Source organism: Lissotriton helveticus, chromosome 8, assembly GCF_964261635.1.
Source record: "Lissotriton helveticus chromosome 8, aLisHel1.1, whole genome shotgun sequence".
NCBI lineage: Eukaryota > Metazoa > Chordata > Amphibia > Caudata > Salamandridae > Lissotriton > Lissotriton helveticus.
This window is the reverse complement of record NC_136069.1, coordinates 1547615742-1547629459: the sequence shown is the minus strand read 5'-3', so window position 1 is coordinate 1547629459 and position 13718 is coordinate 1547615742. Positions and strand designations below refer to the sequence as shown.

The window sequence follows — 13718 nt, the reverse complement described above, 5'->3', positions numbered from 1 at the left end:
GACTCCTCCCCCAGGGTGAGCCCTCCTCCCCAGCTCTGTGGCCCTCCTCCTCTTCCATTGAAACCCCTCCTCCTCCCTGCGTCCCTCCACTTTCCTAGAACCCTCCCCATCAGTCTGGGCAGCCCTCCTTCTAGGGTTGCCTCCGGGTCCCACCCCTCCTCCCTGGGAACTGCGCATCCTGCCTCCTGCTCCTCCCGCATCTCGCGGGCCCCTCCTCTCTCCCCACAGGACCATCCGTCCCTCCTCCTCTGGACTCTGCGTATCTCCTCTACCCCCCGTCCCGCCTCCTCTCTCACCTCCATCCCTCCTCCTCGGTGCCCTCCGTCCCTCCCCTCCCGGGCTCTGCGCTCCTCCTCCTGCCTCTCTTCTCTCCCCTCAATCCCTCCTCAGTGCTCTGGGCTCCGCCTCTCTTACCTCCGCTCCTCCTCTCTTCCCTGCGCTCCTCCTCTCCCTCCTCCGTCCCTCCTCTCCCCCCTCCGTCCCTCCTCCTCTCTCCCCTTAGTCCCTCCTGTGTGCTCAGCGCTCCTCCTTTCTTCTCTCCCCTTAGTCCCTCCTCGGTGCTCTGGGCTCCTCCTCTCTTCCCTGCGCTCCTCCTCTCTTCCCTGCGCTCCTCCTCTCCCCCTTCCGTCCCTCCTCCTCGGTGCCCTCCGTCCCTCCCCTCCCCGGGCCCCGCGCTCCTCCTCCGTCTCTCCCCTCAGTCCCTCCTCGGTGCTCTGGGCTCCTCCTCTCTTCCCTGCGCTCCTCCTCTCTCCCCTCAGTCCCTCCTCTCCCCCTTCCGTCCCTCCTCCTCGGTGCCCTCCGTCCCTCCCCTCCCGGGCTCTGCGCTCCTCCTCCTGCCTCTCTTCTCCCCTCAGTCCCTCCTCAGTGCTCTGGGCTCCGCCTCTCTTCCCTCCGCTCCGCCTCTCTTCCCTCCGCTCCGCCTCTCTTCCCTGCGCTCCTCCTCTCCCTCCTCCGTCCCTCCTCTCTCCCCTCCGTCCCTCCTCCTCTCTCCCCTCCGTCCCTCCTCCTCTCTCCCCTTAGTCCCTCCTGTGTGCTCAGAGCTCCTCCTTTCTTCTCTCCCCTTAGTCCCTCCTCGGTGCTCTGGGCTCCTCCTCTCTTCCCTGCGCTCCTCCTCTCTCTCCTCCTCTCCCCCTTCCGTCCCTCCTCCTCGGTGCCCTCCGTCCCTCCCCTCCCCGGGCTCCGCGCTCCTCCTCCGTCTCTCCCCGCTGCGCTGTTATTCTCCGGCCCTCTCTGTGTGGTGCACGGCGGGCTCTCCTCCCTCCCTCCCTCGCTCCCGCCGGCCGCCAGGGTCCGCTCTGCTGCATGGAGGAGACCCGGGCGGGCCTAGACCGGCGATGCCGCTGCTGAGGCGGGCAGGGCGGCAGCAGAGCAGCGGCTCCCCCGGCGCCGGGCCGCTCTGAAGCGGAGCCCGGGCTCCCCGCGCCCCCGGGGCTCCTCTCTCCATACCAGGGATTTATGGTTCTCCCCGGACCTGCAGGATCACCATGCAGCCCCCGCCGAGAAAGGTGAGCCCTGGCCGCGCTCCCCCCTCCCTCTGCGGCGCCCGGGCCCCCCTGGGAGGGGTGGGGGGCACGGGCACTTGAGAGGGGTCCCTGACCCTCCATCAGAAGGGCAAGGGAGTCCTGTAGCACAGGCAAAAAGAAAATCTGCCAAGGGGAGGGCTCGGTCCATAAGCCCCCACCTACTACCTTCCAAAGCCCCCCTCTAATAGAGAAAGCAAACTGTTTTGGTTGAGGGGGTGCATGCATGTTTCTCGCGGGGGTCCATGTTGCATGAGTCTGTTTCACAGGAACATGCATCCTGCTGCATCTAGTATAACACGGTGACTTTGAGCAAGATATCGATAGGTTTTGGGGGAGGGAGAAGGTAAGGATCCTGCTTCTGGACAGGGAGGTAAGGACAGTACAGGGAGGTAAATATCCTGCTTCTGGACAGGGAGGTAAGGATCCTGCTTCTGGTCAGGACAGGGAGGTAAAGACAGGACAAGGAGGTAAGGATCCTGCATCTGGACAGGACAGGGAGGTAAGGATCCTGCATCTGGGCAGGACAGGGGGGTAAGGACCCTGCTGGACAGGACAGGGGGGGGTAAGGACCCTGCTTCTGGGCAGGACAGGGGGGGGGTAAGGATCCTGCATCTGGACAGGACAGGGGGGTAAGGATCCTGCATCTGGACAGGACAGGGGGGTAAGGATCCTGCATCAGGACAGGGGGGTAAGGATCCTGCATCAGGACAGGGGGGGGTAAGGATCCTGCATCAGGACAGGACAGGGGGGTAAGGAACCTGCATCTGGACAGGGGGGGGGTAAGGACCCTGCTCCTTGACAGGACCGAGAAGTAAGGATCCTGCATCTGGACAGGGGGGGTAAGGACCCTGCTCCTGGACAGGACCGGGAAGTAAGGATCCTGCATCTGGTCAGGACAGGGGGGGTAAGGATCCTGCATCTGGACAGGACGGGAGGGTAATGATCCTGCATCTGGGCAGGACAGGGGGTTAAGGACCCTGCTGCTTGACAGGTCGTACATAGTGCTGTTATTCCATGTTGCTGGCGCGTGTTTGTGTTTATTTGGGCAGAAGTACACAGCAGAGGGGTGCGGGTTTTCTTCCTGCAGTGGATGCAGGAGCCGTCAGTGAGCATGGGGGCCTGGGGGGTCTGCCATGTGTCTGAATCACCTTTAAAGTAGTACGAATGGGAGACTGAGGGGAGGGGGGGCGGGGGTCAGTGGTTCTGCACTGGTCAGGGGTTTTTCAACTCGAAGCGTTTATTGGCTCTGAAGCCTTCATTTTTAGGATACGTGGATTCCCAAGCGTTCCATTCATGGTTTACAGGAATTTACTGGTATTTTGAAATCATATCCCAAAGTTTGCGGGTTCTGAAGCTTAAGGATTCTAGAGTCGATGGATTCTGCAAGTTCTAGAGTTCATGACCTCTGAAGCCTGCTGGGTTCATGGATAGAGCACCCTTTGGGTTCTAGCTTTAAGCCATTATACAACCTTTTGGATGCTTACGTTTAGGCACTGTGCAGCCTCCAGCTCCTAGGGTTCTGTGTCTGCAGCCTTTGGGTGCTAGAGACCAGGGTATCTGCAGCCTTCAGATCCTAGGGTGCTATGTGTGCAGCCCCTAGGGTTCTGTGTCTGCAGCCTTTGGGTGGTAGACTAGGGTCTCTGCAACCATCAGCTCCTAGGGTAATGTCTGCAGCCCCATGGGGTCTGTGTCTGCAGCCCAATGGGGTCTGTGTCTGCAGCCCAATGGGGTCTGTGTCTGCAGCCCCATGGGGTCTGTGTCTGCAGCCCCATGGGGTCTGTGTCTGCAGCCCAATGGGGTCTGTGTCTGCAGCCCCATGGGGTCTGTGTCTGCAGCCCCATGGGTTCTGTGTCTGCAGCCCCATGGGGTCTGTGTCTGCAGCCCCATGGGTTCTGTGTCTGCAGCCCCATGGGTTCTGTGTCTGCAGCCCCATGGGTTCTGTGTCTGCAGCCCAATGGGGTCTGTGTCTGCAGCCCCATGGGGTCTGTGTCTGCAGCCCCATGGGGTCTGTGTCTGCAGCCCCATGGGTTCTGTGTCTGCAGCCCCATGGGGTCTGTGTCTGCAGCCCCATGGGGTCTGTGTCTGCAGCCCAATGGGGTCTGTGTCTGCAGCCCCATGGGGTCTGTGTCTGCAGCCCCATGGGGTCTGTGTCTGCAGCCCCATGGGGTCTGTGTCTGCAGCCCCATGGGGTCTGTGTCTGCAGCCCCATGGGGTCTGTGTCTGCAGCCCCATGGGGTCTGTGTCTGCAGCCCCATGGGGTCTGTGTCTGCAGCCCCATGGGGTCTGTGTCTGCAGCCCCATGGGGTCTGTGTCTGCAGCCCCATGGGGTCTGTGTCTGCAGCCCCATGGGGTCTGTGTCTGCAGCCCCATGGGTTCTGTGTCTGCAGCCCCATGGGTTCTGTGTCTGCAGCCTTTGGGTGGTAGACTAGGGTCTCTGCAACCATCAGCTCCTAGGGTAATGTCTGCAGCCCCATGGGTTATGTGCTTGCAGCCCCTAGGGTTATGTGTCTGCAGCCCCTAGGGTTATGTGTCTGCAGCCCCTAGGGTTATGTGTCTGCAGCCCCTAGGGTTATGTGTCTGCAGCCCCTAGGGTTATGTGTCTGCAGCCCCTAGGGTTTTGTGTCTGCATCCTTTGGGTGCTAGAAACTAGTGTCTCTGCAGCCTCCAGCTCCTAGGGTTCTGTGTCTGCAGCCTTTGGTTACTAGTGTCTCTGCAGCCTCCAGCCCCTAGGGTTCTGTGTCTGCAGCCTTTGGTTGCTAGAGTCTAGGGTCTCTGCAGCCTCCAGCTCCTAGGGTTCTGTGTCTGCAGCCCCATGGGTTCTGTGTCTGCAGCCCCATGGGTTCTGTGTCTGCAGCCCCATGGGTTCTGTGTCTGCAGCCCCATGGGTTCTGTGTCTGCAGCCCCATGGGTTCTGTGTCTGCAGCCCCCAGGGGTCTGTGTCTGCAGCCTTTGGGTGGTAGACTAGGGTCTCTGCAACCATCAGCTCCTAGGGTAATGTCTGCAGCCCCATGGGTTATGTGCTTGCAGCCCCTAGGATTCTGGGTCTGCAGCCTTTGGGTGTTAGAGACTAGGTACTCTGCACCCTTCAGCCCCTAGGGTTCTGTCTGCAGCCCCTAGGGTTCTCTGTCTGCAGCCCCTAGGGTTCTCTGTCTGCAGCCCCTAGGGTTCTGTGTCTGCAGCCCCTAGGGTTCTGTGTCTGCAGCCCCTAGGGTTCTGTGTCTGCAGCCCCTAGGGTTCTGTGTCTGCAGCCCCTAGGGTTCTGTGTCTGCAGCCCCTAGGGTTCTGTGTCTGCAGCCCCTAGGGTTATGTGTCTGCAGCCCCTAGGGTTTTGTGTCTGCATCCTTTGGGTGCTAGAAACTAGTGTCTCTGCAGCCTCCAGCTCCTAGGGTTCTGTGTCTGCAGCCCCTAGGGTTCTGTGTCTGCAGCCTTTGGTTGCTAGAGTCTAGGGTCTCTGCAGCCTCCAGCTCCTAGGGTTCTGTGTCTGCAGCCTTTGGGTGCTAGAGTCTAGGGTCTCTGCAGTCTCCAGCTCCTAGGGTTCTGTGTCTGCAGCCTTTGGTTACTAGTGTCTCTGCAGCCTCCAGCCCCTAGGGTTCTGTGTCTGCAGCCTTTGGGTGCTGGAGACTCGGCACTGTGCAGCCTCCAGCCCATAGGGTTCTGTGTCTGCAGCCTTTGGGCGCTAGACACTAGGCACTGTGCAGCCTTCAGCTCCTGTGGTTCACTGCAGTCTTCGACTCCTCGGGTTTAGCGCCTCCGCAGCCTCTGGGTGCTACAGTTAAGGTCCCCGGGTCCTAGGGCTCAATGCCTCTGCAGCTTGCAGATAGGGTTGCGGCGCTCTACAGCCTCGGATGCTAGGGTTCAATGTCTCTGCAGCCATAGGATGCTAGAGGCCAGGCACTCTGCAGTTTCCAGGCCCTAGAGTTCCATGTTTCTGCAGCCTTAGGAATATAGAGTTCTGGTGCTCTGCTGCCCCACATGGTTGGGTTTAGGCACTCTGCAGACAGCCTTCAGGTCCTGTGGTGCAGTTTCTGTGCAGCCTGAGGGTACTGAAGTTTAGGCCCTGTGCTGCATACAGGTCTTATGGTTCAGTGTCCCAACAGTCCTCTGAATCTCACGTTCAGGCACTCTCCAGCCTTCAAAGTTTAGGGTTTCATCTCAGGCTTCAATTTAGGACTTGTGCTGCCAGCAGCCTCCACGCCTGTCGGATTCGCCATCCTCTTGAGAGAATCTGCAGCACTGAGATTCTCTGGGTCACAGATGCAGAATCGCTGATTCCTGTGCACGGGAATTCTGCTGAACTTCTGATCCCATGTGATCTCTAAAGCACGGTGGGCTGAAGTCCAGGATGGGCAGGCGGCCTGAATTTATTTATTTATTTATTTATTTATTTATTTAAACTTATTATGCGCAACAGCTACCCACAGTGGGTTTCCCGGCGCAAGGGATAGACTGGAGCAGAAAGAGTAGACACAACAACCATACTATTGACAACTAAAGCGGCAGAGAACCTATTGAAAGAGTAGGGTTTTAAAATTTTTTTCGGAAACAGAATATATTAGTCTCTGATTTCAGGGCAATAGGTAACGCATTCCAGGACTTGGGGCCTAAATGGGAGAAGGATCTACCCCCCATCTTCACAAGTTTAAATCTTGGAATTACAAAATCACAGTTAGCCGAAGATCTTAATGTACGGCTGGGCCTGTAAGCTTGAACAAGACTCTGAAGATACTGTGGGGCCGAGCCCTGCTTAATCTTAAAAAGATAGCACAGGGCTTTAAATTTGATACGGCTCGGGACCTTGAGCCAGTGTAAATCGCGAAGAGCCTGAGTGGCCGAAGATCTCCTCGGGATATTACATAGAAGTCGGGCTGATGAATTTTGTACGACCTGCAATTTGTTTATGGTCGCTACGTCGGCACCAAGGTAGAGGACGTTACCATAGTCCAGGCGAGATGTTACTAATGCCTGGACAACGGTTCTCCTGGTGGCATATGGCAGCATCCAGAGAATTTTCTGGAGCCATCTCAAGGTGGTAAAACAGATGGCAGCTACCTTGGTGGCTTGCTGCCTCATAGAGAGCTTGTCATCTATGAGAAATCCAAGATTGCGGACCACAGGGACCGGTTGAGGAAGGGGACCCATGGCAGAAGGCCAATGTTGTGGGCCCCAAAGATCTTTATGTTTCCCCAGGATAACGATCTCGGTCTTATCACCGTTTAGCTTGAGGAGATACCTCTGCATCCATTCAGCTACTCCTGACAGTCCGATTTTCAGACTAGACACATTGTCGCCTTCAGAGCTGGAGAGGGAGAAAACAATTTGGGTGTCGTCGGCGTATGAAAATATAGTCAGCCTGGCGTCCTCTACGATGGAAGCTAGGGGTTTGATGTAAATATTAAATAATAAGGGTCTGAGAATAGACCCCTGAGGGTCGCCATACGCCGACGGACAAATAGCAGATGCGGCTTTCGTAGAAAAAACCTGGAAAGTGCGCTCACTTAAAAAGGAGGCAATCCAGGCCAGCGCGGGACCATCTACTCCTAGGGACCGGAGACAGTGTAATAGAATGGTATGAGACACGGTATCGAACGCCATGAATTCCAGGATGTGCAGGCGGCCTTAAGTCCAGGATGTGCAGGCGGCCTGAGCTCCAGGGGCACGGGCGGCCTGATGCCTTCATATCCCAGATTTCATGACTCCAGTAGCCTCAGACTCCGGCATTTATAGATTCTGCAGCCCTCTACATTTATCATACAAGGACTACGCTTCCCTGAGATCCATAGAGTTCAGGCATTTGTTTTTGCTGTCTGATTCTCAAGGCTTCAGTATTCTGCGCCCTCCAAATCCAAGGCTCTGGAATTCTGTAGCATCGGATCCCCAAGCTTGTGTATTCTGCACTTCTAGATTCCCCGCCTTCAGGAGACCTGAGGCCGTGACGTCCCACGCTTTTGGAATCCTCCTACCTTGAGGATCTAGGCTAAAGGGTTCCAAGAACGCTGCCTTCAGGTTGGAGGTTTCAGGGTCTCTTTCACCTTCAGTTCCTTGGCTTAAAGATTTTTAAGCTGTCAGATCTTTAGTTCCAGCTAAACATTGGATTATGGGCCTAGTAGAGTCCAAGGTTCTCAGGTTCTGGGGTATAGGTATTCGCAATCCTTTACATCTCAGAATTTATGGGATCTACAATCCTGAGGTCCTAGCTTTTGTGGATTCTGCGGCCTTCAGGGTCCAGTTTATGGAAATTTACGGCTTCAGATACCAGTGTTCGTGGATTATGAACCCCGGGATCTACGATCAGAGAATCTGCGCCTTGAGGGTTCTAGCGCTTAAGATCTGCGCTGCTTTTGGGTTCCAGGGCTTTGGGACAGTTCACCCTTCGTGCTCTAGGGTTAGATTACTCTGTGGACTTGGGTTCCCAGGCTTCAGGTATTCGGCACCCTTCAAATCTCGGGGCCCTTCAAATCTCGGGGCACAGGGATTCTGCTGCCATTAGACATGGGGCACTACAATCATGAGAATGAAGGAATACATTGTGCTGCATAACGAGGCACATTCCATAGCAGTATAATGCTATGTTGTCATTTTAGCACATGTTAATAAAGTCTGGGCATTGCTTGCACCTCTTTAATAAACAACTGATGGCGGCCAATTAGCCGTCACACGCGGTATACCTCTGTGCCACCACACAGTATGTGTTTTTGTTTGTTTGTATTAAAGTAACATTTGATTTAATTGAGCTGGAAACATTTTATTGAGGTTATTGAAAATTATACAGCTTAAAGTAACATTTGATTTAATTGAGCGGGAAACATTTAATTGAGGTTATTGAGAATTATACAGCAGCCGTTGGCGGATTGCTCCACAGCCATACAATCTACACACTTTCAGTTGCCATGCTTTAAATCCTGTAGACCAAGCATTCTATTGTCTATAGTAGATCTGTCACCATGAAATATTGAAAACTGTAGTGTTTGCAGACTGTGTCCAAAGGATCCACAAGGTCGTGTTAAAGAACTCGCCAACACGTTCTCGGGGGTCGGCCCTGTCCCCTTTTTTAGGCGCCGTGTTTGCTTATTCTGGTGCACGGGTGGACTCTCTATGCTATTTCAGATTCTCTTATGCGCAGGGCATGACTCAGCATAGTGGCCACGCATGCGCATCATGTCGCTGGCACCCCCCCTCTCACCCCCCCAGCTCGGTCTCTGGAGGTTAGATGTGTGTGGCAGGTAATTGTTTAGTTGCAGGGGTTAGCAGCACACACACATGTGCAGGCCTGTTTTTGAGAGCTGCCATCATGTTTTCACGCCTCCCGGTGCCCCAGGGGCATTGGGTTTCTTTCTTGCATGCAGCTGATGCTGTACCGAGAAGGCTGTCCTTTTAACTCCAAGTCCTTGCGTTTAAAAATAGGAATCTCTCTTCTGGCAGGTCTGTGTGCGTGTCTGTATTGCAGCGTCCCCCTCCCCTCCGAGAGCCGGCTCCGGTGTGTATTGCACCCTCCATACAGGCTGCCAGTGGGGGGAAGGGCCCTGCAATGCTGGCTTTGTTTGTATTGAATATACTGCCAGTGTGTGACCTGGCAAGTGGCAGGTGTATTATTGTCATATGAATTACCCAACTCGCCTATGTGCACTTAATTAAGCAGGCCTGGCGATTCCCCTTATCTGGGCGGCATGTGATTTCGGGCAGTCGGGGGATTAAATCTGAATTTCTTTCACCTCAGACCATGTGTTAAGACAGCCCTGCAGAGACAGCTAGTTCGGAAAGGCCAGAGAAAAGGGATGGGCGAGGCAGTAACGCTGAAGAAAGGGCCGTGTGTACAAGGAGCAATGCAACCAGATTCCACCAAAAAGTGAGGGTCTCTTACAGATTCATTCAGTCCTTCATTTACATACGTATATTACGCAGCCAAAAACAGAGCATGTCTACAGATGCTTTTTGTACAACAAATAAACGTAAACAAATATTGGCAAAGCCACTAGGTTTTGAAAGTAAAATGCTGAGAAATTGGTTTTACCAGTGCTTTTTTGCAGTGACATATATGAGCAACTATGAAGACACATACTCATGCTTTGGCAATTTCAGATGGGAGTTTCTAATACTCATTGCAAGATTGGCCGCTGGCCCCACGACGCATGCATTGCAATCAGGGACAGTTTTGATTTCCTTATTTAACATGGCTGCCACCAATTTTAGGTCAGTAAATTTAAGTAAAAAAGAGTAAATAAATTGTGTGAAACTGAAACAAAAATTGAGCTGCTAGTTGGCATTTTGTAGCTTCAAGGGAAACAAAATCCACTCTCTGGGTGGCCAGCAGGACGGAGTGGGTGGGGTCTGAGAGGGGAAAAGAGACTGCAAATGGGATGGGATATTTTTTTTTTTTTTTTTTAATAGAGAGATTGGGATAGGAGGATTGGGGGCAAGAGACACTGAAAGGGGGAGGGTAGGAATAGTTGAAGGGAGAAGCAACACTGGGGAGAGAGCAAGAAAACACATGCACCACCATTGCCTGCTTACAAAAGAGTAGGTCAGTGAATGCAAGCAAGGCCAGCAGTGGAAGGATAGAAGTTAACCAATCAGAACACTGTGAAACCTGAATACTCCTGGGCGGGAAATAAACATGAATAGTGCATCCAATGAGGATCAGGGAAGGGATATAGACAACAAAGCCACCCAATGATAAGCACGGGGCTGATCCAAACCCATTTATGTGTACTTTGTATTTAAAGCTGTCTGCTGCAGAGACCTAATAAAGGGAAACCATGAGATGGGGAAGTGGAGATGACCAAGAAAACTGTGCCATTGAGTTATTTATGGGTTAGAGCAAGGCAAACCCTTCAGGGGGAAGATAACATAATGTAGAGTCAATGTTTATGTTGATAAATGGTAAAGTTTGGAGACAGGTTCTCATTAGGGCTGAGATTGTTTAAACAGTTGTGTTTTTTGCTTGATGACAAAATGAGGCACACACTGTGGTTTCCATCCAAAGAGGAGTTACATTTGAGGACTTGTAGCAGCAAAGGGTCTTTGTTGCTCAGACCCCTGGATCCACCTGGGATGCTCAGGAGCTCTGCTAGGCAGGGTGGACTCTTGTCATAAATGGCCCAATGCACAAGAACACAAAGTTTGAAGCAGATTTTTGCTTGTAAGGGGAACCAGTGGAGATTGTAAAGAATGGAATGGCATTTTTAGGTCTCGTCCTTTACCATTCCGAAGGAATGGGAAATGGCGAGAATTCAAGTGCTCGAACTGATTGTCAAACCACCGCATTTTTTCGTGGCGTTTTCTTCGAGTGCACGTGGCCACAGGCACGCGCTTTTGGCCCATACACTTTCATGGCCATCTGTTCCTCAATGTCCCTCCCACCCTTCGTTTGATCTTGCCGCGAGTTCAGGCTAATGGCCCTCCCCCCTCTCCCAGCACAGAGCGCGCATCGCGGCCGCACAGCACATCAAAGGGCTTCTCCCAGCGTGTGCTGTGCGGCTTCTCCTCCCCTAATTATGTGGCCGGCCGTACTTGTGTTTCCCGGCCGCTCTTGTATTTAATTAGCAGCAGCAGCATTTCTCCTGCGCCAGGCCACATCAAAGGCTCTGTGCCACTTTCACCCACACAGCAACACTTACAGACACGCAACGCCACTCACACCCACGCAAGCCCACTATCATCCACGCAACACCACACTCACACACGCAACACAACACTCACACACGCAACGCCACTCACACACGCAACGCCACTCACACACGCAACGCCACTCACACACGCAACGCCACCCACACACGCAACGCCACCCACACACGCAACGCCACCCACACTCGCAACGCCACCCACACTCGCAACGCCACCCACACTCGCAACGCCACCCACACTCGCAACGCCACCCACACTCGCAACGCCACCCACACTCGCAACGCCACCCACACTCGCAACGCCACTCACACACGCAACGCCACTCACACACGCAACGGAAAAGGCATTGTCATTTACTATGCCAACAGCTTAAAGTTGCCTAAATCCAAGACTTATTGCATTGCAAATAGCCAATAGGGCTCGCTTTTGGGACCATCTAAGTGTTTATGCATGCCACTCTATTCTACTCTGCATCACTGCATTCTATGCCACTCTATTCTATTCTACTCTGCATCACTGCATTATATGCCACTCTATTCTACTCTGCATCACTGCATTCTATGCCACTCTATTCTATTCTACTCTGCATCACTGCATTAGATGCCACTCTATTCTACTCTGCATCACTGCATTATATGCCACTCTGTTCTACTCTGTATTACTGCATTATATGCCACTCTATTCTACTCTGCATCACTGCATTCTATGCCACTCTATTCTATTCTACTCTGCATCACTGCATTATATGCCACTCTATTCTACTCTGCATCACTGCATTATATGCCACTCTATTCTATTCTACTCTGCATCACTGCATTATATGCCACTCTGTTCTACTCTGTATTACTGCATTATATGCCACTCTATTCTACTCTGCATCACTACATTATATGCCACTCTATTCTATTCTACTCTGCATCACTGCATTATATGCCACTCTATTCTACTCTGCATCACTGCATTCTATGCAACTCTATTCTACTCTGCATCACTGCATTCTATGCCACTCTATTCTACTCTGCATCACTGCATTATATGCCACTCTGTTCTACTCTGTATTACTGCATTCTATGCCACTCTATTCTACTCTGCATCACTGCATTCTATGCCACTCTATTCTACTCTGCATCACTGCATTCTGTGCCACTCTATTCTATTCTACTCTGTATTACTGCATTATATGCCACTCTATTCTACTCTGCATCACTGCATTATATGCCACTCTGTTCTACTCTGTATTACTGCATTATATGCCACTCTATTCTACTCTGCATCACTGCATTATATGCCACTCTGTTCTACTCTGTATTACTGCATTATATGCCACTCTATTCTACTCTGCATCACTGCATTATATGCCACTCTATTCTACTCTGCATCACTGCATTCTATGCCACTCTATTCTACTCTGCATCACTGCATTCTGTGCCACTCTATTCTACTCTGCATCACTGCATTATATGCCACTCTATTCTATTCTACTCTGCATCACTGCATTATATGCCACTCTATTCTACTCTGCATCACTGCATTCTATGCCACTCTATTCTACTCTGCATCACTGCATTATATGCCACTCTGTTCTACTCTGTATTACTGCATTCTATGCCACTCTATTCTACTCTGCATCACTGCATTCTGTGCCACTCTATTCTACATCACTGCATTCTGTGCCACTCTATTCTACTCTGCATCACTGCATTCTGTGCCACTCTATTCTACATCACTGCATTCTGTGCCACTCTATTCTACTCTGCATCACTGCATTATATGCCACTCTATTCTATTCTGCTCTGCATCACTGCATTATATGCCACTCTATTCTATTCTACTCTGTATTACTGCATTATATGCCACTCTATTCTACTCTGCATCACTGCATTATATGCCACTCTATTCTATTCTACTCTGCATCACTGCATTATATGCCACTCTGTTCTACTCTGTATTACTGCATTATATGCCACTCTATTCTACTCTGCATCACTGCATTATATGCCACTCTATTCTACTCTGCATCACTGCATTCTATGCCACTCTATTCTACTCTGCATCACTGCATTCTGTGCCACTCCATTCTACTCTGCATCACTGCATTATATGCCACTCTATTCTATTCTACTCTGCATCACTGCATTATATGCCACTCTATTCTATTCTACTCTGCATCACTGCATTATATGCCACTCTATTCTATTCTGCATCACTGCATTATATGCCACTCTATTCTACTCTGCATCACTGCATTCTATGCCACTCTATTCTACTCTGCATCACTGCATTATATGCCACTCTGTTCTACTCTGTATTACTGCATTCTATGCCACTCTATTCTACTCTGCATCACTGCATTCTGTGCCACTCTATTCTACATCACTGCATTATATGCCACTCTATTCTACTCTGCATCACTGCATTATATGCCACTCTATTCTACTCTGCATCACTGCATTATATGCCACTCTATTCTATTCTACTCTGCATCACTGCATTATATGCCACTCTATTCTACTCTGCATCACTGCATTATATGCCACTCTGTTCTACTCTGTATTACTGCATTCTATGCCACTC

The 13718-nt window shown here is 51.9% G+C and overlaps 1 protein-coding gene across 7 annotated transcripts in view; it reads left to right on the top strand.

The window, feature by feature from the left end:
- The first annotated feature begins 1183 nt into the window (after positions 1 to 1183).
- Positions 1184 to 13718, top strand: part of FCHSD2 (FCH and double SH3 domains 2) — a 502468-nt gene continuing 489933 nt past the window's right edge. For 4 of the 7 annotated variants that reach the window (XM_078658546.1, XM_078658544.1, XM_078658543.1 and 1 more), the window contains exon 1: positions 1213 to 1505. Coding sequence is in view for 4 of the 7 variants with exons in the window: in XM_078658544.1 (XP_078514670.1) it covers positions 1485 to 1505 (21 nt within the window). In the remaining 3 variants the exon portion in view is untranslated. Of the gene's footprint in view, positions 1506 to 13718 lie in introns of all 7 variants that reach the window. The other 3 variants (XM_078658542.1, XM_078658547.1, XM_078658545.1) reach the window with 3 other exon arrangements.